This window comes from Rhinolophus sinicus, linkage group LG04 (genome assembly GCF_036562045.2).
Source record: "Rhinolophus sinicus isolate RSC01 linkage group LG04, ASM3656204v1, whole genome shotgun sequence".
NCBI lineage: Eukaryota > Metazoa > Chordata > Mammalia > Chiroptera > Rhinolophidae > Rhinolophus > Rhinolophus sinicus.
Window position 1 is genome coordinate 188,235,363 of NC_133754.1, and position 20,075 is coordinate 188,255,437.

Below are 20,075 nucleotides of genomic sequence, written 5' to 3' on the forward strand. Positions count from 1 at the left end.
GGTGGTGGTTGATCTGGCGTTTTCTGACTGTCACTCAGTTACTGGCAGTGGAGGTGACGTCTCTCGCTGTAACTGTTTTATCTTTTGCTTGTGTCCTGTGTCAGTGTTTGCTTTATCTATTTCAGTCTGTTATTACATTTACACACTTTGAGGATATTTATATCTTGATGAATTAACCCTTTTGTCATCATGAAATGTCTGTCTGTGTCACAGGTGAAAACCCTGGTCCCAGAAGTGTACATCATTTAATGCGCTGCTCCAGCGTCCTTAGGACTAGTGTGTAGGAGCCAGAGCTCTTCCCTTCCTTTTATTTTTAACCTCATGTCTTTCTACTGAAAATGAGGTTCTTACGGATACCGTATGGTTTTCGCACATCTTTATTCACTCTGACACTCTGGTCTTATGGTTGGAGTGTGTGGACCAATGACATTTAGTGTGGTTATCCAGATGGCTGGATTTTACCATCATGTCTGCTTTTGCTTTATCTCATTTTTTCTTTTTCTTTTCTGGCTTATTTTGGATTGGGTATTTTTTAGTATTCCATTTTACCTCCAGTGTTTTGTAGAGGCTGCTTTAGGGTTTACAATATGCATCTCTCCGTTATCATGTTTGCCTTCAGATAAAATGATGCCATTTCACGGGTGTGTCCTCTGTGCTGCTGTTGTCATTTGTTTTATGACAGCCCAAGATACTGTTAATTTTGCTTTCAATGGTTTATTATCTTTTAAAGTAATTAAAATGGAGGCTAACATTTATCCACATTTTTAATTTTTGTTGCTCTTTGTGCCTTTGTATAGATAGAGCACTCAAACTTTTTGGTCTCAGGCCCCCTTTACATTCTTAAAAGTTACTGTGGACCTCAAACAATTTTAAAAAATAATGTATCATTATTTACCATATTAAAAGTTAAGAACAAGAAAATTTAAAAATATTTATTTACTAAAAAAATTTTATGTTACTATAAATAATGTATTTTATATGAAAAATAGCAATTTTCCAAAACAAAAAGAAGCGGTGGCATTTTACAGTTTTGTGTTTCTTTCCTGTCTGTCTCGCTGGAAGGCAGCGGTTCTCTTACCTGCTTTTCAGTTTGATCTGTTACAGTCTGTTGTTTTTGTTGAAGGGTGTGAAGAAAATCTGGCTTCACATGAATACAGAGTTGGAAGAGGGAGAGCGTTTCATAATCTTCTCAGATAATTATGCACATCTTTTTTTGATTCTACATCAAAACGTGACAAGTGGTAGTTTCTGGAAGGTTCATTGCAATGTGGAAAGTTATCAATTAACTTTTTAAAAATTGAGATATAATTCACATGCTGTAATCACTGTTTTAAGTGTACCGTTCAGTGGTTTTTAGTATGTTCACCGGGTTGTGCAGCTGTTACCGTTAATTGCAGACATACCTGTAACACCCAAAAGAAACTGTCCGTGTCAGCTCATGCCCATCCCCCCGCCCATCCCCCACTGATATGCTTTCTGTCTGTGGATTTGCCTGTTCTGGACACTCCACGTAGATGCAGTCATACAATCTGTGGCCTCTTGTTCTGACTTCTTTCATTTAGCAAATGTTTTCAGCTTTCATCTGCGTCGCCACATGTCAGCACCTCGCTCCTTTCTGTGGCCGAATCATTGGTATGTGGATAGATACGCCATATTTTGTTTAGCCGTCCTCCGCTGACACATGTTTGTGTTGTTTCCACCTTCCGGCCATTGTGAATAAAGCTGCTGTGAACATTCATGGACACATTTTGGTGGGGTATGTTTTCACTTTTCTTGGGTAGCTATCTAGGGGTAGAATTGCTGGGTCGTGTGTTTCACTTTCTGAAGACTTGGCAGACTGTTTTCTAGAGCAATGGAACCATTCAGGTGTCCACCAGCATCCCTGAGGTTGCCAACTGCCAGCCTCCGTGCTAACACTTATTTCCCGAGCTCTGGAGGGTGTGAGGTGGTATCTCCCTATGGTTTAGATTTGCATTTCCCTGGTGACTGAGGACGGGCCCCCTTTCTGTGTGCCTGTTGGCCATTCCTAGATCTTGTTTGGAGACATGTTTCTTCAGATCCTTTGCCCACTTTAGAGTTGGATAACTTGTCTTTTTATTGTTGTAAGAATTCTTTTCATATATTCTAGTACTAGATCAATCAACTTTCTGTACCCTCTTATGTCAGTCTATTTCTTCCTGGCCCTCTACTCACCGATGATTTTGTAACCTTATATATTGGTCATTAGGAAATTGTTTCATTGAGTTGCATAGATTTTCCCCAGTGTTGTCCCCTTTCAAAAATTACGTTCATTTGTAACAGCTTTATATGATATCAGAGGGTAGTAGATTGGGGGAAGGGAGTTATCACTTTGTGAGAAGTATAAACGTCTAGTACATTGTACACCTGAAACTAATAAAAACAAAAATTACGTCATTAACATCACCAAGAATCTAATCAGAAAATCCTTTCCATATTAGGAGGCTATCTAGCTTAATTTTCCAAAGGCATTTTTTTAGTCCCAATATTTTTTATGAAAAAATTGAAACGTGCAGAAAAGTTAAGAGTTACACAGAGAACACCCATGTACCCACCACCTAGATTTTACAATTAACATTGTACAATTCTTGCTTTACCACTTACCCATCCGTTTATCCGTGTCTTCTAATTCATTTATTTTTAAATTTATATTGATTTTTCTTTTAAAAAACAAATTTTCAGCCTTCTTGATTTGAATAGCCTGAGTTCACGTCTCTATTCGTGTGTAATAATAAACAATCCGCCTCTGTGCCTTTCATCCGGTGATAGCTTGCCCACGTTCCCATGCGTGCCAACCAGTGTTTTCCTCCTTGGTATTATTTTATAATTGCAATTTTGATTTGACCTTTGAGTTGTTCATTCCAGAAGAGGGTACTTCAGTGTTGTGTTGGTATGGTCCGGGACCGTGGGAGCCGCTGTCAGGCTGTTTCATCAGCAGCCTTTGTGGATGGTGGCGGAGGACGGGTGCCGGGCGCTCGCCGGCTGGAGGTGGGGGCACTGCTTGCAGGCAGGAGGTCCCCACACCAGGTCACACAGCTTGCAGGTCACGTGGGGTGCATATGTTTCCACTTATGTGTAATGGGCCCAGTAATACCTGCGTCTAAGAGTGTTAACAGGGAGGTGGGGTCTCTGGGTGGTGACATGGTGACCAGTGTGAGAAAGCAATTGCCTTTTTAATGCATTTTTCTTCTACTTTAGGTCAATCTTAAAATGAGAGAGATAACAGAGAAAGAAGTTAAGTTAAAACAGCAGTTACTGGAGAGTCCAGCTCATCAGAAGGTAAAGGGCGAACTGCAGTCTCTGCAAAGCACAAGTTCATGTTGCTCTCCGTCGGAAAGGGCTGTGCCACGTCCGCCACCTGCTTACTCTTTATTTTATTGTTACTCACAAGGAAGGAGCGAGTCTCCTGCACCCCGGCAGGCTGGGTCTGTGGCACCTCCGTGGCAGTGGGAATGGCAGCTTGCTGCCCTTTCTCCCTGGCAAGGGGCCTGTCTTATATTTAACCTCGTGGGTGGGGGATGTTGGGAGGTATTGGGAAGCCTGAGTATGGGACATACAGGGCACTGGGAGTAGTTTCTAGATGTCAGCAGTGAGGAGAACAGTGCCTACTGCCAAAGGCACCTGGCTAAGCTCTCACGGCCCTTGGGGTCCGGGAGGCTGCGTGGCATCGGGGGAGCAGCGCCACGCAGCCGATGGAATGACGCACATGCTTCTGTGCATTCGGTCATTTCCGTCCTTTCTTTCCCTGACGTTACTATTTTTTACCAAGCACGCATATGACTTGAACGTCTGCACCACGTGGCCTGGCTGTGTTTGTCCTCTGGCGTCCTCTGGTTCCCTCCCTCCACTCTTGGACTGGGGTGGGGTGCCGGGCACCACCCCCGTGCCCACTTTTGTTCCTTGTCCCTCAGATGGGCACAGACGATGCACTGAGCCCCTCCCGAGTTGCATTTGGCATCCGTCCTTTTTGGTGCACACCCTGTGCCGAGTTTCTGGAGTGTTCTTTGCCCCGCTGAGGCTAGTGTTGTAGAAGCGCCTGGGACCTGGTTCCACTTCAGGCATCTGGTAACATAGAATGTCCAGGCCCACGGGCGCTGGACGGTGGGACTGCTCAGAGGGCACCTCACCTCGCGTGTAGACATGAAAGTGTGTAAATGCCCGTCCACACGTGGACCCACACGCTGATGCTCCTCTCCTGCCTTTCTCCCTTGCTTCCCAGCAGTCTCCCTCCAAGTGGTACTGGAAGTTAGTGCCTGTAAGTGACTCCATGCGCGCCAGCTGCCATCCGTGCCATCCTGTTGCAATCACTTGCTTCCATTCAAAATTGCTCGCACCACCCGAACCTTTTCCTTTGTTTAAATGTCCTCCTTGCTATTGTTATTATGCTTTGTGTAGTGCGCGCGGTGACCTGATTCTGGCCTGAGAGGGCTTCATAACGTGGCGCTTTGGAGTTCTGAGTTGCATGTCAGAGCACAGAGTGGTCTGCCAGTTTCTTAGGGGATCTTCCAGGTAGACTTTGTGTTTCTTCTTGGGACACGTCACTGTGATGAACGTGAATGTAAATGGTAGGATCCGTTCTCTGTTGTCATAGACACCAGGACTGACCGCTAAGCTCCTGGGTCGGTCCCGTGTCACCGTCCCTAGTGGTGTGAGTGAACGTGCCAGCTTGCAGTAACGGTAGCGTGGGGCGTCTGATCGGGAAGGTGGCTGCACTGTGGGAGGGCGCCCACTCATGCGGCAGGGAGGGCCTGTCCCTGCACGGTGGGAGAAGGCCATCCCCTTGCTCCGCCCCGCTCGGGGGCCTGCGTCAGGTCAGCACAAATACAGGGTTTCTAGAACCAAGTTAATGTGAAGTGTGAGTTTTCCCATATAAAGGAAGGTGAAAGGTGGTGATTTGCTTCTACGCTGTGACCCACTCTGGAAGCAAGAGGGTATTTTCCTAGTGGAGGTCTGGAGTTCAGGGCTTTGCAGACCCCATTAACCATTTGGGTATATTAGAATTCTTCTTGTGAAGGAAAGACCAGGGATACAGCTGGGGGAGTGGACCCGTGTGAGGGGGACAGGGTCTACTGGTAGCTCACAGTCAATTTAGCTTCTCTTGAAATTTATTAACGAAGAAGAAAGCATTTTTTGTGAATATTTACATATCTTTCAACTTGAATCCTGAAGGCCAAAGAGCTAAATATTAAAAAGTTACGTGCTTTAGTGAGGACGTAGTAAAAAATTGAGCTCTCCTCTAGGAAGTAAGGTTTCGGATGAGAGTTTATAGCAATTGAAAGATTGACCAAGAGCAATGGCCCTTCAGGTTTCCTGTTAGCGGCTGATAGCCATGCCTGTCGGACTCCAGTGTCCCACAAGTAGGCTGATGAGGATGAGTATAGAAAGGTCTGGTCAGACGGGCAGGTTCCGAGCTTTCACCATAATGTTCTACAGCTGAGAGGTTTAACAAACCCGACCGGAAGGTAATTACACAGCCCCCTGTGCCCTGTACTTTGGTGTTTTCCCTCATTTGAAATTCACACCATCCATCTTCAATTGAGAAACCATTTGCTTTACTGCATGCTGTGCTCGGTCACTGTGTGTGCTGTCTGTCTGTCTGTCGTGTGGGAGCTGGCCTGGCGCATGCCCGCACACCTGCCTGCTGGAGCCAGGACCTGCCGGACAGTGGGCGTGTCCGCGTCAGAGCCTGTGCTGCAGCCCGAGAAACAAGTTAAAGAGTCCAGCACACGGATGTCAGGGACATTAGCTAAGCCTTAGTCCTGCTTTCAGAAGGATGCGTTAGACACGTTCTATACCAGATATCAGTATTGCTGATGCTACGCTCTGTACTTACTGAGGTGACGACTTGAAATTCTAGATTGCTGAGAGACCGTTTTTCTTTGGGTTGAACTCCTACAGCACTGAGAAATCCACAGTTGTCAATATAGACAGCTGGTTTTCTTCCTCTGATTTGTCTTGTGTATTTTCCTCCTCTGGAGAAAACGTGGCTGCAGGATACACCATGTTTTAAAGCTGTCTTATGAACGTTAATGCAGAAATACAAGGGGACAGCGGAACGTTTGGGACACTCTCCTGTGCTGACTTCCCGTCCCTTGGCGGCCCATGCGTCTGCACACACTTAAACCGATGCCCAGTTATGGGGGTGGCACCGGGGGCTTTTGGCAGCACAACCTGTGCCCCCGGTTTCCCCTGAAGGCGGAGTCCAGAGATGCTGAGAAAACAGGCATTTTACGTAGCTCCTTGAATGCATCCAGGTTCCTGATGCTTCGTTGCACTTATTAGACGGGCTATTGATGTAGTAGACAACATTTTGTCTAACCTGCTTTCGGAAGTTTCTCAAATATATTATCAGTGCTGTTCTGCACTTGTCTCACTGGCCGAGGTGAGTGCTGATAATACCGAGACGAGTGACAGTAATGCGGAGTCTTCCCAGCTTCCGCTGTTCACCATTTAACTTGTTTCTCCTGTGTTTATAGTCTGTTGGCTTCTGGTAGTGTATGTGCCTTCTGCCTCCTTTCCTGTCTGGGCCACAGCTCTCTTGACTGAGACGGCCCAGGGGTCATCAGCAGCTAGTTGTTGTCACCCCATGTACCCACGAAACTCAGTCCCCTGGATCTTGACATATGTGTTCCAGGCAAAGTATGTGATCCAGACATTTGGAGCTTTTATCATGCGGTGGCTGCTGTTCTTCTGAGCATTGTCCAGAGGGCATTGTGTTAATTCTAGATGTCACAGTCTGCCTGTGACATAGGTGGCAGTGAAGCACATCATGTGTAGAGACCATTTTTCCTCTTACCGACTGCAGGTACGCTACCGCCGAGAGCACCTGTCTGCGAGGCAGCCACCCTACTTCCCGTTGTTGGAGGATCTGATGAGAGACAGCAGCGATGGGGCCGCCCTCCTGGCTGTGGTCCACTACTACTGCCCCGAGCAGATGAGACTGGAGGGTGAGTGGCGTGGGCCTGGCACCATAGCGTGTGCTCGTGCCAGGAAGGAACCCTGAGCCCTGAGTACCACGGGGCTGCGGGCATGAAGGTGCAAACATTTGAGGCTGGTGTGCATGTGCTTAACCTGCTTTCTGTCTGATGAAGAAATTGGACTTAGACAGTGTTTGGATAATGTGTGAAATATGTGTGACTTAGGTCTCAGAATGGGGAAGGTTTTGTCGGTCCTGCTACAATTGTTTTGAAACACCTGGAACTTAGTTTGAGGCTGGAAAATGAGTGCGAATGCAATCTGTTTACAGACCGTTCGTGAACGACCCTCCATGCTCCTTGGTGACGCCAGTGCGTGTCTGCAAGGCAACCACAGTGACGTTTGTACAGGGCCATGCAACAGGGATTCTGATGCAGGTTTTGCTAAGCATCCTTCTTCCTGAGGGAGGAAGACACCAGGCCCAGAGAATACCCAGAATACTACCCACACGTGAAATGGGAGGCTCTGGCATGGGTGGGGCTGGGGGTGAGCTGACGGTCCTGCTCCTGCTCCAAAGACACAAGTGCTGGATTATACGGCTCCTGTAGACAAAACAGTTTTTAAAACACAACGCTGAAGTCGAGAGAAGGAGAATTCGGGTTTCAAGAGAGGGTTTTTATGTTTGAGTGAAAACCCACGAATCACACATGATTGCCCAGGGGCCTGTTGGGCCTGTGCTGCTCGTCTGACCTTGGGCCTGTGTGGTTGGGAGCTGTGACCAGGACCCTGGGAAGGACCAGGAAAGCTCCAGCCACCAGCCAGGAACTAGGGAGCTTGGCCGAGGCCGCAGCCCTAGGGGCGGGGGCAGGCACCTTTCATGAAGAAAGGGAGCCGCCAGGCTGGTGGGAGCCCAGGACTTGTGAAGCTCGTGGGTCCCGCAGGAGTGGGCGCGGAGTTTTGAGGTGCAGGAAGACTGCCACAAGCCAGGGCATGCCAGATACCCAGAGAACCCCGCCGCCGGAAGTGGGGCTCTGTGGAAAAGCCGAGCCACACGACAAGACAGCCTTCACCAGAGTCCCCAGACGCAACAGATAGATTTGGCTCCAAGACATCGGTGACAAAGGATATCTGAACAAGAACACAGTGTTTAATGTGACAAAGACAAAAAAGAAGAAATAGAAACCATAAGAAAGATGAGGGAACGGGAGTATTACCTGTCTCCTGGAGTTTTCCCTTGTCCTCAGCACCTTTTCTCGTGTTTTCATCCCTTTCCCCTCTTATTCTGGACGTTTTCTCAGTCTCCCTCCAGTTCACTGACCCAGGCAGCTCTTGCTGCAGTCGTGTCAAGCCGCTTCCAAGCGCTCCACTGGGGGTGGAAGACAAAGGGGGACTAGGGGTGCAGGACCTCAGGGACATGCAGTGTCAGAGCTCATTGCGTCTAGTGGCAGAACATCAACACCGAATTCCAGGGAGAAGTGAAGCGCCACACGCAGAAGCGGGTTGAGGAGGAGGTAAGGGGCAGTGCGGCCGTGAGTGTGGCACAGGCGTGGTCCAGGTACCCGCCGTTCCTGAGCACCTTGAAAGGAAGTGAAGGGGGTGTAGTTACACAGCTGGCCTCCAGCGAGGCCACAGAGCAAACCTCAGCAGGTTGCAGAGAGTTGATCGTCTCCCCTCAACACAGGGAAACACGAAACCAGTGACAAACCACGCACCTGCTTTCTCCAGACCTGACGTCGCTAATGTTTAGAAACCACCTCGTGGATCAAAGTAGAAACCGTCGTGGAGTTTTCTAGTAAGAGCTCTCCAAGGGTAGGGATTTTTATCTCTTTTCTTCACTGGTGCATCCCAACCATTTAAAGTCGTGTTTGGGACAAGTCGGTGAATAAATGAGTGAACAGCATCCATGTGAGAGCTTGTGGGCTGCAGCTCAGCGTGGTTGAGAAAAGGAAACTCAGTGTGTATTCTGGAAGGAAGGAATTTTACAATTATGAACTGGCTTAACCTCAGTGGGTCAGGAGAGAACATGGACGTGAGCCCCAGAAAGTCGGAGGAAGGGAAATGCCAAAGAGTGTGAACCTGTGTCCTCTGGTCAGACAGAGTCCGCCCGCACCAGGGGAAGAACCCAAATCTCTCCAGTTTCTGGGCAGCAGCACCTGGTGAGGGTTCAGGACGAGGAGAGGCCAGTGGCTCACTCCCGGAGGGTCCCAGGAGGGCTCCAGCGGGCCTGCCACGGATGTGCCACGGGCACGGGGCAGTCGGGCTGGAGAGCAGCGAGAGCCCAGGTCCCTTTGCCCCTTCAGACAATGATGACACCTCCCCATACACCCTCAGGAGATTGGGGGGAGACGGGCTCTGTTCGCAGACCCCACACATATCAGGGATGAGGTGACGCCGGGAAGTCAGGCTTTGTGGAGACCGGCTCTCGTCCCTGTTTGCCCACCCAGGAAGCCGCCTTCCCTGACTTGGCTTCATAATGCTGACCTGCCTGTGGGGCCCAGGGACCAGGGATGGGTTCTCTGCAGAAGCTGGCCTCTGGCCTCGGCAAACGCCCACCGCCACTGCCATGTCCTTTACAGCCAACTGGCTCCCGCTCAGTCCCCTGCCACGAAGCCCCCTCCCTGCCTTACTCTTCACTCTGGTCTGCTGAAGATCCGACACTGGAGGAAAGCCACCGTCCTGAATGGGAAGCCCGATGGACCGAGCCCTGCGGGCGGGCAGGAGCAAATGCTGGTGGGGAGAGCACCGGGCATTTGTGCCCAGGGCCCAGCTGCTGGAAGAGGACGGGCCAGGTGTTAGTGTGTGCAGGGTGCGTTCTTACTGACATTAAGAATTCACCAAGTGCTGGGTGACAGGAAGTGCTAGGCCCACCTGGTGACTCGTATATCAATGAAGGGCCACAGCTGAGCATGTGACAGCAGCTCCAGAACTCCTGGGACAGAGTGCCCACAGGACGGGGAGTCCAGACAGCAGCTCCCGTGCCCCCCAGTCCCGGGGAGAGCGGTTCCCCGCTGAGTGCCTGATCGTCCGGGGTGGGGGGAGGCTGGTTCAGAGCGCCCCATGGGGAAAGGTACAGCTGCGGCCTTCCTGAGTGGGTGTCGGAGCGCACTGCAGGCGCACTCCCCACACAGAGGCACAGGCCAGAGGGGACGGGGGCAGCCCAGGGAGGAGGCAGAGGGGTGTTCAAACAAAGGACGTGGAAAAATGAGGCAAATATTAAATCCAGGAAAAATGGAACACTGTCAGCTCAGCAGCAGGAATAGTTTCTTGGTGATGTGAGACTCAGCTGAATTTAACCACACACACTGCACTCTGACCCGCAAGAGGGCCACGTGCGCCCTGCTCACCCTCTGCCCCGAATGCACTTCACAGGTGGTGGCCCTCGGGCGGGCTGGACAGAGATGCTTGCAGGCCAGACGCCGAGGGTGGCAGGTGGCGGTAGGCTGGCCAGAGAATTGCTGTTTTGCTCAACAAGCTCCTTAAATATTATTTGACTTTATAAAGACTTTTTATGTACTTTGTTAAAAAATAAAAGTTAATATAAAATTTTTAGGTCAATTCAATAGCAAAAATTAATAGTTCAGAAATTTTAAATGTGTAGAACTAAAAGCATTCTTGTAAAGGATTGCTAAAATAGTCCTCTGGAAAGACTGATCAAGAAAAGATGGCAAAAACAAAGACTAGAGTAGCTGAGATTAAATACAGATCTAGTGGGCACTGAAATAAATACTAAGGAAAATACTGAGAATACTGTAGGCCATACATATTTGAAATGTTAGATGAAGTGGGCAGTTTTCTGTGGAACCAAGAAAAGATGAGAAACCTAAGTGGACCCGTAACTGCAGAATGCATGGACGCGGCTTTCAGAACATGTCCCCATGTCCCCACAGGCTGGCTGTTCACCGGACGTCAGACAGGGCCAGCTCTGTCCGCCTGCCCTGCACAGTCCTATCAGCTCTTAGAATGTTGTGAACGAAATGAGCTTGTGAGTAAACTCAGCAAAGAAGAAGGAAGACCCCTGGAAGAAACTGAACTTTTCTGTAGTACTTGGGAGAAGACTTGGACCGTATGCTGAGATGCCAAGAATAGTATAAAAGTGTAATTTTCCCAGGTCATAAATTTATTGCCAGTCCAGTAAATAATTTTTTTATTTCAGAAATTGACGCAATAATGTAAAAATTCATGTAAAGGGTAAAGGCCAAAGGGACAAAATTAATGTTTGTAGCATTTTGTTTTGATATGTTTCAATTTACAGAGGAATATACAAAGAATTCCTGCATGCTTTCACCCAGATTTTCTAGTCGTTACATTTTGTCACGTTTGTGTTACATTTGTTGGTCTCTGCCCCATTGGAGAGTACCTTGGAGAACAAAGTGAAGACCAGGAAGCTTCACAGTGGTACAGCACTAATCTGGTCCTGTGTGGATGTTGTCAGCTGTCCCGTAATGTCCTCGACCCCAGCAGCCCCGTGCAGGCGCTGGCCCGGCGCACTCAGCAGTCGTCAGCTTTCTGGTTCCCAGCATCTGGTTGGAGCCCTTTTCCAGCCCTCCGGTGTCTTTCTTGAAGAGTACACGCCACTTAGTTTGTTGAATGTCCCTTGTTCAGTGTTTCCTCCTGATTAGATTCAGAGTGTGATTTTTAGTAAGGACGCCGCAGAAGCGATGTGTCTTCCCAGTGCATCTGATTGGGGACCTGATGGCAGTGCACCCATGACACCAGCTTTGGTCCCTTGGTTCAGGGGACAGGTGATGGGTTTCTCCACTCTGAGATCACTAATTTTGCTTTATAATTAACGAGTAATTTGGGCGAGAGGCTGCGAGGCTCACTTCCTGTTTCTCATGAAGCATCTGCCCGCTAGTGTTACTACCGTGCTTTGGGAGCACGTGCAGCGCCTCTCCTCCTACGCCTGTCACGTGGCCATCTGCCGAGGGGAGCGCCTTCTCTGCGTATTCGTGTGATTGGTCTTAGATGGCCTCGGGTTCCAGCTTTATTCAGCAGATTATAATCCATCGTGTTCATTAATCTCTAGTTTCGATTGTTCCAGATTCCAGGCAGGCTGATTTTCAAGAATAAGAAGGCAGGGTCCTCGCTGTACAAAGACTACGCTGTTTAACTGCGTGGGCTGGACCAGTGTGGTTGGGGCTCAGGAGGAGTCAGTGGCCCAGGGGAGCTGTGCAGAGAAGTCCTGACAGTGACTGTGGAGGGAACCCAGGGCCTGTGGGGTGGCCCACGGGTGCTGCGAGGGGGAGGGTCCTGGCCGGGTCAGAATGTGGGGCCGCTTGGCCATCTGTATGGGGGCAGCGCAGTGAGACAGCAACAGCCCTGCCCCGCGTGAAAGACCTGACATACTCGTACGATGTTGGCGTTGGGACAGATTACATACATTACAAAAAGGCACAGATAATAGAAAGGACCTTGATATTTAACCAATTTTTATTTACTGGAACATCAGCAAATAAAATTAAGTGATAAAACTGTATTCATGAAAAAGTATTTGCAACAAATGTAAGTTGTCAGAGGACCCGCCACAGTCCTTCTGTAACCGTAACACGTGAAGAATTCCTGCAGATCAGTAAGGAAAAGACGAACAACCCAGAGCCACAGGAACAGGCTTTGCACAGAAGAGGGATCAAGAGTGAAAGCGCACCCGTGACCAGGGACACATTTCACAGCCGTGTGTGTGTGTGTGTGTGTGTGTGGGTGGCGGGCGGTGGCGGGGGGCCCGAGCTCCAGAATGCCGGTGGGTTGTCCTGCTGTGAGGCCTGTGCGGGTGCAGAGAGCATTTTTCGTGACCGTGAAAATTGCGATACCGCGTGGCCGTTCACATGAGTGACTGATGTCTGCGCGCACCAATGGAGGTCTGTGTGCAGATGTAACACTGAGTTCAGGGAGAAAACGGGTTGCACACGAGGTGTAGTTTGTTGTCATGAATGTACATTTAAGAAGCCAAGTCAGCAGTGTCCTGTTTCAGGGCACCTCACTAAGGGACGGACACAGGCCAAGTGTGATGAAAACACTGACCCCGCATAGAAGAGTCACGCAGCCCTGGGGGAACGGCTGGCCACCTGGTGGGGGCTGGTCTCCTGCACCGTGTATGGTGCTTCTTACTGGAAGAAAATGGTCTGAATCACGTAAGGGCTGACGTTACCATTCCATCTGGGTACAGGTACCTGGGCGGCTGATGTTTACGTTTGTGATGGTTTGTGATCAGAACTTGAAAGAAACATTTCTCAGTAATAGCAGCGTGCACAGTCGGTCATCTTCTACCGGGTCTCTTTGGGACTTCCTGGTCCCGGACGCCGTCTAGGACAGAACTCAGTGAGTCGGGCTTGTGCAGGTTTCTAAACCCTCAGAAATGGCTTCTTAGAAATCAAGTTAGTTTATTTCTGTTTCGCAAGACCCTGTGTCCTTACCTGTCTGCCTTATCTGTCTGCTTACAGGCCAGATTAACTTAAGTCATCAGTACAGCCGCTTCTCCTTCAGCCCTGAGCTGTGTCTAGTTCTAGTGCTTCCTAGCTGAGAGCAGTTGTCCCCTGCCCCGCCCCCAAAGGGCATCATGCTCAGGGGATGGCGTTTTCGTGGCCCCCGGACACCTGTGCTGAGATTGGCCAATCGAGCCCTGCGGAGCACCCTGAACTGGAAAGGTGTCCGGCCCCAGAGGGTGATCACCCCAGTCCCCCATCTCCTTCCCGGAGGGACACCCCGGCACGCACCGTGGCCTGAATTCGTGATTTGTACTCTTTCTGTATTACTCCTTGGATAAGCCTGGCTTTCCTGATGTTATCCCTCCTGCAGTCCTGCAGGAACCCCATCGGGATTTCTGATGGTAAAGAAACTCGGCGAAACATTAACTGGCTTGATGCGGCCAGTCCTTTCATAAACTGGAAGGCGGTTGTTACTGTCCGTTTTGGAAGCCCAGTCTTAAAATCCCATGATTTCTGTTACGCGTTTTAGATGTTAACAGTTAAATTCAGATCCCGGACACTTCTCAGATCTTTTTCTCCAGTGTTTTCTCCTATATTTACTGTTACTTATAGTACTTATTATAATGTTTAAATTTCTTAATGTTACTACTTTTTAAAGTGTCACCACTACCTTCATTTAAAATGTGTTTCAGTTCAGAGTTTATATTTATGTACACACACTTATGAAGCAGAATATCTTTATAATAAATTGTAGTTTTCTTTTTATCTATTAGATATATGCTTGAAGGAGGTAACATCGATGGCTGACAGTCTATATAATATTCGGCTTCTGAGAGAATTCTCAAATGAATATCTTAACAAATGCTTTTATCTCACCTTAGAAGATATGCTGTATGCTCCCTTAGTGTTGAAGGTAATAATGAATTATTAAACACACATTTTTAAAACCGTGTGTGAATAAGCTACTTACCGTGTCCTTGGCTTTTTTTGTTTTTTTCTTCTAGCCGAACGTTATGGTTTTTATTGCTGAGCTCTTCTGGTGGTTTGAGAATGTCAGACCAGATTTTGTTCAACCCAGGGACGTGCAGGAACTGAAAGATGGTGAGTGACGAACTTCGGTGACTTGCTAGCTGTTTCCTCGGAGAGCTTTTCGGTACTCGGGTGTCCTTAACCGGTGCCTAACGTTCTGTACAGCAGTGCTGTTTCAGTTTGAATGGTTTCTCTGGGGAGGAGAGACCTGTGTCGTGTCCTGGCTGCCCGTCTGGGGCCCGTCCCTGCAGGAGCTTTCCTAGACTGAACAGCCCTGGGACCGTCCTCACCGCACAGCAAGCACCCGAGGGGCAGCAGGGTTCTGATGGACGTACTTGGCAGCAAGTGAACCCGACTGGTCTGTGGGGGCTGTTCTCACCCTCCACAGCTCTCACTTTCTGTCCCTCAAACAAGGCAGAAAACATCTGTGTTGACCAGATTAAGACCTTTTTTTCATTAAAAGATGATTAAAAAGAAAAACAAACCAACTGTCTCCAAGGGCTGACTGGCACCTGGAATGTATAGAAAGCTCATTCACATCCATGAGTGAAAGAAAACCCAATAGAACAATGAGCAGAAGACTTGACCAGATCTTTCGTGAAAACGGGCTCCACATGCTCCTCCAAGTCCTGGAGGCGCGTGGCTTCGCTGCTGGTGCCACTGAAACTGTGTAGACACCCCCACCAGGTGGTGGGCCGGCCGGGCCGGTGGTGAGGGCGTGCCCCTCCCCTGGTCCCCAACTCGGGCACCTCCATGTCTCCCCAAGCCGGAAGGGCCATCGGCCTGTTCCCTGCATCTGGTACCCACAGGTGTTCTGAGAGGTCGTGCTCTGTACCCGCTCCCTGCTCACCTCGGACCCCAGTGTTTTCCCAGGAGTGTGACTCCCTCCGTCATGGTCATTTCCTGAGCAAGAGGCAGGAGCAGGACGCTGTGGGGCAGGCACTGGGGCTGTAGCGGGCGCCCGGGAACGCAGCGTGGGGAGCCACACCTGCAGTGTCTTGTTGGCGACCTCTCCTTGCAGTGGAAATACCCAGGAAGCAGCTGTGGTGCCACTCATTCCGGGCTGGGCATGACCCACAGGTCTCGTGGTCACGGGCCCACTTGTGTACTTCCCTCTGTAAGGCGTGTCCCCATCTGCGGGGTCAGTGCAGCCCGGCACGCGCTCTCTTAGCTGCTGGCCAGTGGGGTGGCTGGCCCGGGTCCGGAAAGGCACACGTGAAGCAGAGTATGTGTGTGTCTGACCAAAGTGGTTGCTGGCCTCCCCGAGGGCCCAGTGAAGCTGACAACCGCTAAGTGGTCAGCGGGCCGCTTGGAAGACTGTGTGCCGGGGGCTCGGCATTGGCCCTGGGCAGCTTGGTCGGTGGGAGTCTGTGCCCTTCACTCTCATGCGTAGGTTCATCCCTGCCTCTGGCCACTTCATGCGTGTGCCCATTGTTCCATGGCGGTGGCTGATGACAGGCTGGCTGGCAGCAACCAGCAGCATCTGTCTGCATTCTTCTGTCGGCTGTCTGTTAGCCAAACTCAGGCCAGAGCCAAGGCAGTGCTGGTGCCAGGGTCCTAAATGACATGCGGCTTGCAGCCCCCACAGGCTTAGCCCCAGGTACCTTGTCTGTCAGAGATGAGGGGCGAGCTCGCCCTTGTGACTGGGAGTGTCTGGCAGGACTCCGCTCGTGACGCATGCTCACTAGGTGAGCCATGGCCAGTGACGCCAGGGCTGTTGTGGGAAGGTGTGTGGTTCTTTGGCGCAGCAGCATGGCCTGCCCCAGAATCCGGGGTGCTGCTCTGTGCTTCTCCCACTGGGACTGGCCTCGGAGCGCGCGGCCCTTTTCCCCACTGCCAGCTGCCATGCCAGGTCTGCTGGGCTATGTGGCCCGGCCTGTGGACGAGCCCTTTCCTATTCGGTCCCCATTCACAGCACCCATGTCATTCTCTGGAGCGGTGCCCCAGGTGTGCAGCGTGCCACCTCCAGACCCTCCTTCCAGTGACAAGTGGGATGTAGAGGTGTTTGTGTTTTACTCTGGGTGGCATGACCTGGCGTGCCCCTAAAACCGTCACTGGCATGGCAAGATCCGGAGTCTCCATCTAGGCACGGCGTGACCGGGCCTCTGCTGAGGGTCTCAGGCCAAACCAAGGTGTTGTTCTTGTCTGGAGGCTGCTTCCAAGCCTGTCGTCGTTGGCATTTATCAGATTGAGGTCCCCATTTCTGCACCGGGTCACGGGCCACTCGCTGTGTCCTGGAGGTCGGAGGTTTGGCAGGACAGCTGCCCCTTGGGCCTCCTGCTGGGCCGACTCTGGCCAGACTCTGTCGGGTTTCCTCGGGGTGGCCTGGGGAGTGACATGGAGATTCAGGGGCTATACTCGGCATCCTCTAGGTCCTCAGGGTCACGTTTCCTGCACCCCACATGGGGTCATTACTGGTTCTCGTTTACCACCTGGGGGGCGGTTTTTAAGGCTCTCCTCGGCCAAGCCAACTCCCAGTGTGGCTGGTGCACCAGCCACCAACTACATTTACCCTGGCCTGTGGGTGCCCTGGACCTTGGCTGGGCCTTCCCTCTCCCACCCGGATGGGCAACGATGACACTTTGGGCCTCTGGGTATCGATGCCAGCTCCCCCTCCCCAGCACGCAGGCCTCTGAGTAAAGGTGTATGTCCCTGTGGGGCAGGCTTGGGTCGCTGCCGCAGACTCCTCTCCAGGCAGTTGGCTCAGGCACAACCAGTTCAGGCCCAGAGACAGCTTAGAATAGGGACTTCCTGGGGGTGGCTGCTGTCCGTTTGCCCCTGGGGAAGCTGTGTTCCGTTCTCGTTCCACAACTCTGCTGCCCCGCCTGGTGGCTGCCCTTCCGCCTGGCGCATCACAGGCACTGTGTCCACGTGGATTCTGCGGGCTCACGCAGCCGCCTGGCCCCCCGGGGGCAGTGACGCAGGCCCTGTGTGCTGCCTGCCACTGGCCCCCACCTTGCTCTGCCTCCTCGGCCCTGCACATGCCACGCAGTTCCGTCACTCCCCTCACGTAGCGAGGGCCCTGCTTTTAGTCGTGCGTGCAGCTTGCCTGGTCGCTTCTGCATGGGTCTCGGGAGCCCTCCCGAATCGGACCTGCTGGCTGCCCCAGGTGGCCCCTTCCTCCTGTCAGGCCCAGCCATGCTGGTAGGCCTGGTGGCCGGCGGGGGACGGCCAGGTCCTGCAGGGCACATGCCATCTTGCAGGAGGCCTATGAGGTCTCCAAGCCTGGGGGCTGGGAGCTCTCCACAGGGAGGGGCCTACGGAGTCCCAGGGAGTCCAGGAATTTGAGCTTTTCGATGCCCAGAATTCCCCATCCTGTGTGTCAGGATTGGCATAGCAGCCTCCACAGCCAGCTTCTCTGCCCACGGGGCCTGGGCCTCACCCCGGCTGCCCGCCGCACCCTCTGTCCTCCGCTCTCACTCCGGCTCTTGGCCGCCTCTCGCTGTCTCAGCCTTTCCTTCCCTGTCTCCTCGCGCTCCAGTGGGTGCGGGCAGCCACCCAGCCTGTTGTTCCGGAAGCTCCTCCCCACGTTCACGTCACCTTAGCTACTGTGTCTCCCACAGTGGACTGCCCCCCAGGCCAGGGCTATCTGGGCTCCAGCTGCCAAGCTGCTGGCTCCTTGTTGCCAGTTGGCCGGAGAGGGTCCAGCCTGAATCCAGCTCCTGCTGCCGTGGACTAGCCCTGGCACCACGTCTTGGGCCAGCTCTCTGGGGAGCAGCCTGAGAGATGGGGTTCCTGTTCAGGACTGGAGCCGAAGTGACTGCTGGGGTGGCTGCTCACACACTGGAGGCTCCACGTGGCTGTCAGAGGCTCTCCTCGTCCTACTCGGTGCCGTGTCTTACTGTTGGCACTCACTTTGCTGTGATATTTGTAGTATTTGTTATTACAGAGCACATTTGATGAACTAGAAACCAGGTTTTTGGGAGAAGTTTGGTTGCAGGTAAAAGTTGTGTTATTTTTAGTGCTTACAAAAGCTGTAGGGGTTTTTTTTTTTTTAGATGCTTCTTGCTAATGTAAGTGACTGTAAATAACGTGAACATTTCTGTAAAATTGCTATTTCTGCAGCTAAAACAGTGTCACACCAAAAAAGCAGTCGGCCCCCTGTTCCCATCTCCAACGCCACCAAGCGCAGCTTCCTGGGCGGCCCCGCAGCAGCGAGCCCGGCCGAGCTTCAGCCCCCTGCCCACCTGCCAGCCGAGGGCTGCCACCGGCACCACCTGCTCCCCGAGGAGGCGGAACATCTGTGAGTCTGTCTGCTCTCGCGGCTGTCAGCGTCCTGGTTCCCCTCCTCGTTAGTGTCCAGTTTTAATTGAAGTTACCTCTTGAAAGTACCGGAGTCGGTAGTGACAGGTTTTCCCCCCGCCCCGTCCCCTCTGGCCCCTGCCCCCCCCAGAGAAAAATAACTTGGATTTTGCTGTTAGAATTTGGAACTTGTTTTATTATAAATTGTAACCAGAAGGCAGCATGTCCCCTTGTTGCAGTTTTTGGTTATTTATCCCAAGTTTGAAATTCTTGGTACTATTTTGGTTCATTTTTATAACAATTTTTCCCAAAGAACCTATGAATTTCCCACAGATTAGTGTGAATTCGTGAGTGTCTGTAGTTCCTTTTACATTGGCTTTTGAACTTGAAGATTGCTAAATAGGTGATTTTCTCTCCCATTCTTTTTCCATCTAGGGGGAAGGGCGCTTCTGCCTTTAGCCCATCGCATCCTTTATTGCCTTTGAGGCAGAAGCAGCAAAAGACGGTGCAGGGAGAGGACCCCCCCGGTAGGAACGCCCTTTCCACTTTCTCTCTCCTCCTCCTCAGTTCTTCTGACGGTAGTTCACCAAAGTAACAGTTCTCAAAATTAAACTCTTACTATGACGTAATAATTTTAGTTAAGACTAACTATGGCATCATAAATTTCAATTTGTATTGATGTACCTTAGTATGTATAGTCTTTATAGTGGAAATATCGTTAAATCTAGTAAATTATATGAAGTATACAGTATATGCTGTGTTGTATTCTTGCAAGAACTTAACATGTGTTGATGACATTCCCTGAGAGTCCTGATTATTTCACTTCATGGTGTGGACTGAATACTGTTGAATTGTACATTCCTTACTATTGATATTATTGAAAATTAGGTTGCGATTATCTGCTTTCCTTGAATGGGTGTGAGTTATGATGCGTTTCCTTGAGAAATGGTTTTTGTGTTGAGTTTCAAGTGATTTAAAGTTGGTTATTTAACGCTGAACACATGTACTGTTTCCTTCAATCACCAGATCAGCGACACCGATCTAATTCTTTAACCCGAGTGGATGGTCAGCCACGGGGGATAGCAGTAGCATGGCCGGAAAAAAAAACCAGGTAAACTGTCTACATTTCAAATAAGTTTCCGATTGAAATGTCGTTAGACTAGCAGCAGCTGTCCTGATGCAGACCGGGACCCCTGGGGCTCCCCGAGGTCCTTCCAGGGGTCCATGGGCCAGAATACGCCGCTGTGTTATCTGCGTCTCTGCTCCTCTCTCAAGCAGACGACACCCATGACGTGTGTTGTCGCAGCAGATCGGGACTGAGTCACAGTGAGATATGAGAACCCGGCCAGGTATTGGAGAGATTTGCGGAAGTGTGAAGTGACGCCGCTCATCTCAATATTAACTTCCTCAGTTTAGAAAATACGGACTTTTTTCATGGGATAGGTTTTT

General features: G+C 50.7%; 1 protein-coding gene across 6 annotated transcripts in view; it reads left to right on the forward strand.

Moving 5' to 3' along the window:
* The window catches only part of CAMSAP1 (calmodulin regulated spectrin associated protein 1), a 58,178-nt gene that overhangs the window by 27,055 nt on the left and 11,048 nt on the right, over window positions 1–20,075 (forward strand). For 2 of the 6 annotated variants that reach the window (XM_074331375.1, XM_074331370.1), the window contains exons 5-12: window positions 3,217–3,297; window positions 4,238–4,273; window positions 6,824–6,965; window positions 14,129–14,268; window positions 14,360–14,456; window positions 18,450–18,627; window positions 19,062–19,153; window positions 19,653–19,737. In XM_074331375.1, the coding sequence (XP_074187476.1) occupies window positions 3,217–3,297; window positions 4,238–4,273; window positions 6,824–6,965; window positions 14,129–14,268; window positions 14,360–14,456; window positions 18,450–18,627; window positions 19,062–19,153; window positions 19,653–19,737 (851 nt within the window). The remainder of the gene's footprint in view (window positions 1–3,216; window positions 3,298–4,237; window positions 4,274–6,823; window positions 6,966–14,128; window positions 14,269–14,359; window positions 14,457–18,449; window positions 18,628–19,061; window positions 19,154–19,652; window positions 19,738–20,075) is intronic. The other 4 variants (XM_074331371.1, XM_074331372.1, XM_074331373.1 and 1 more) reach the window with 2 other exon arrangements.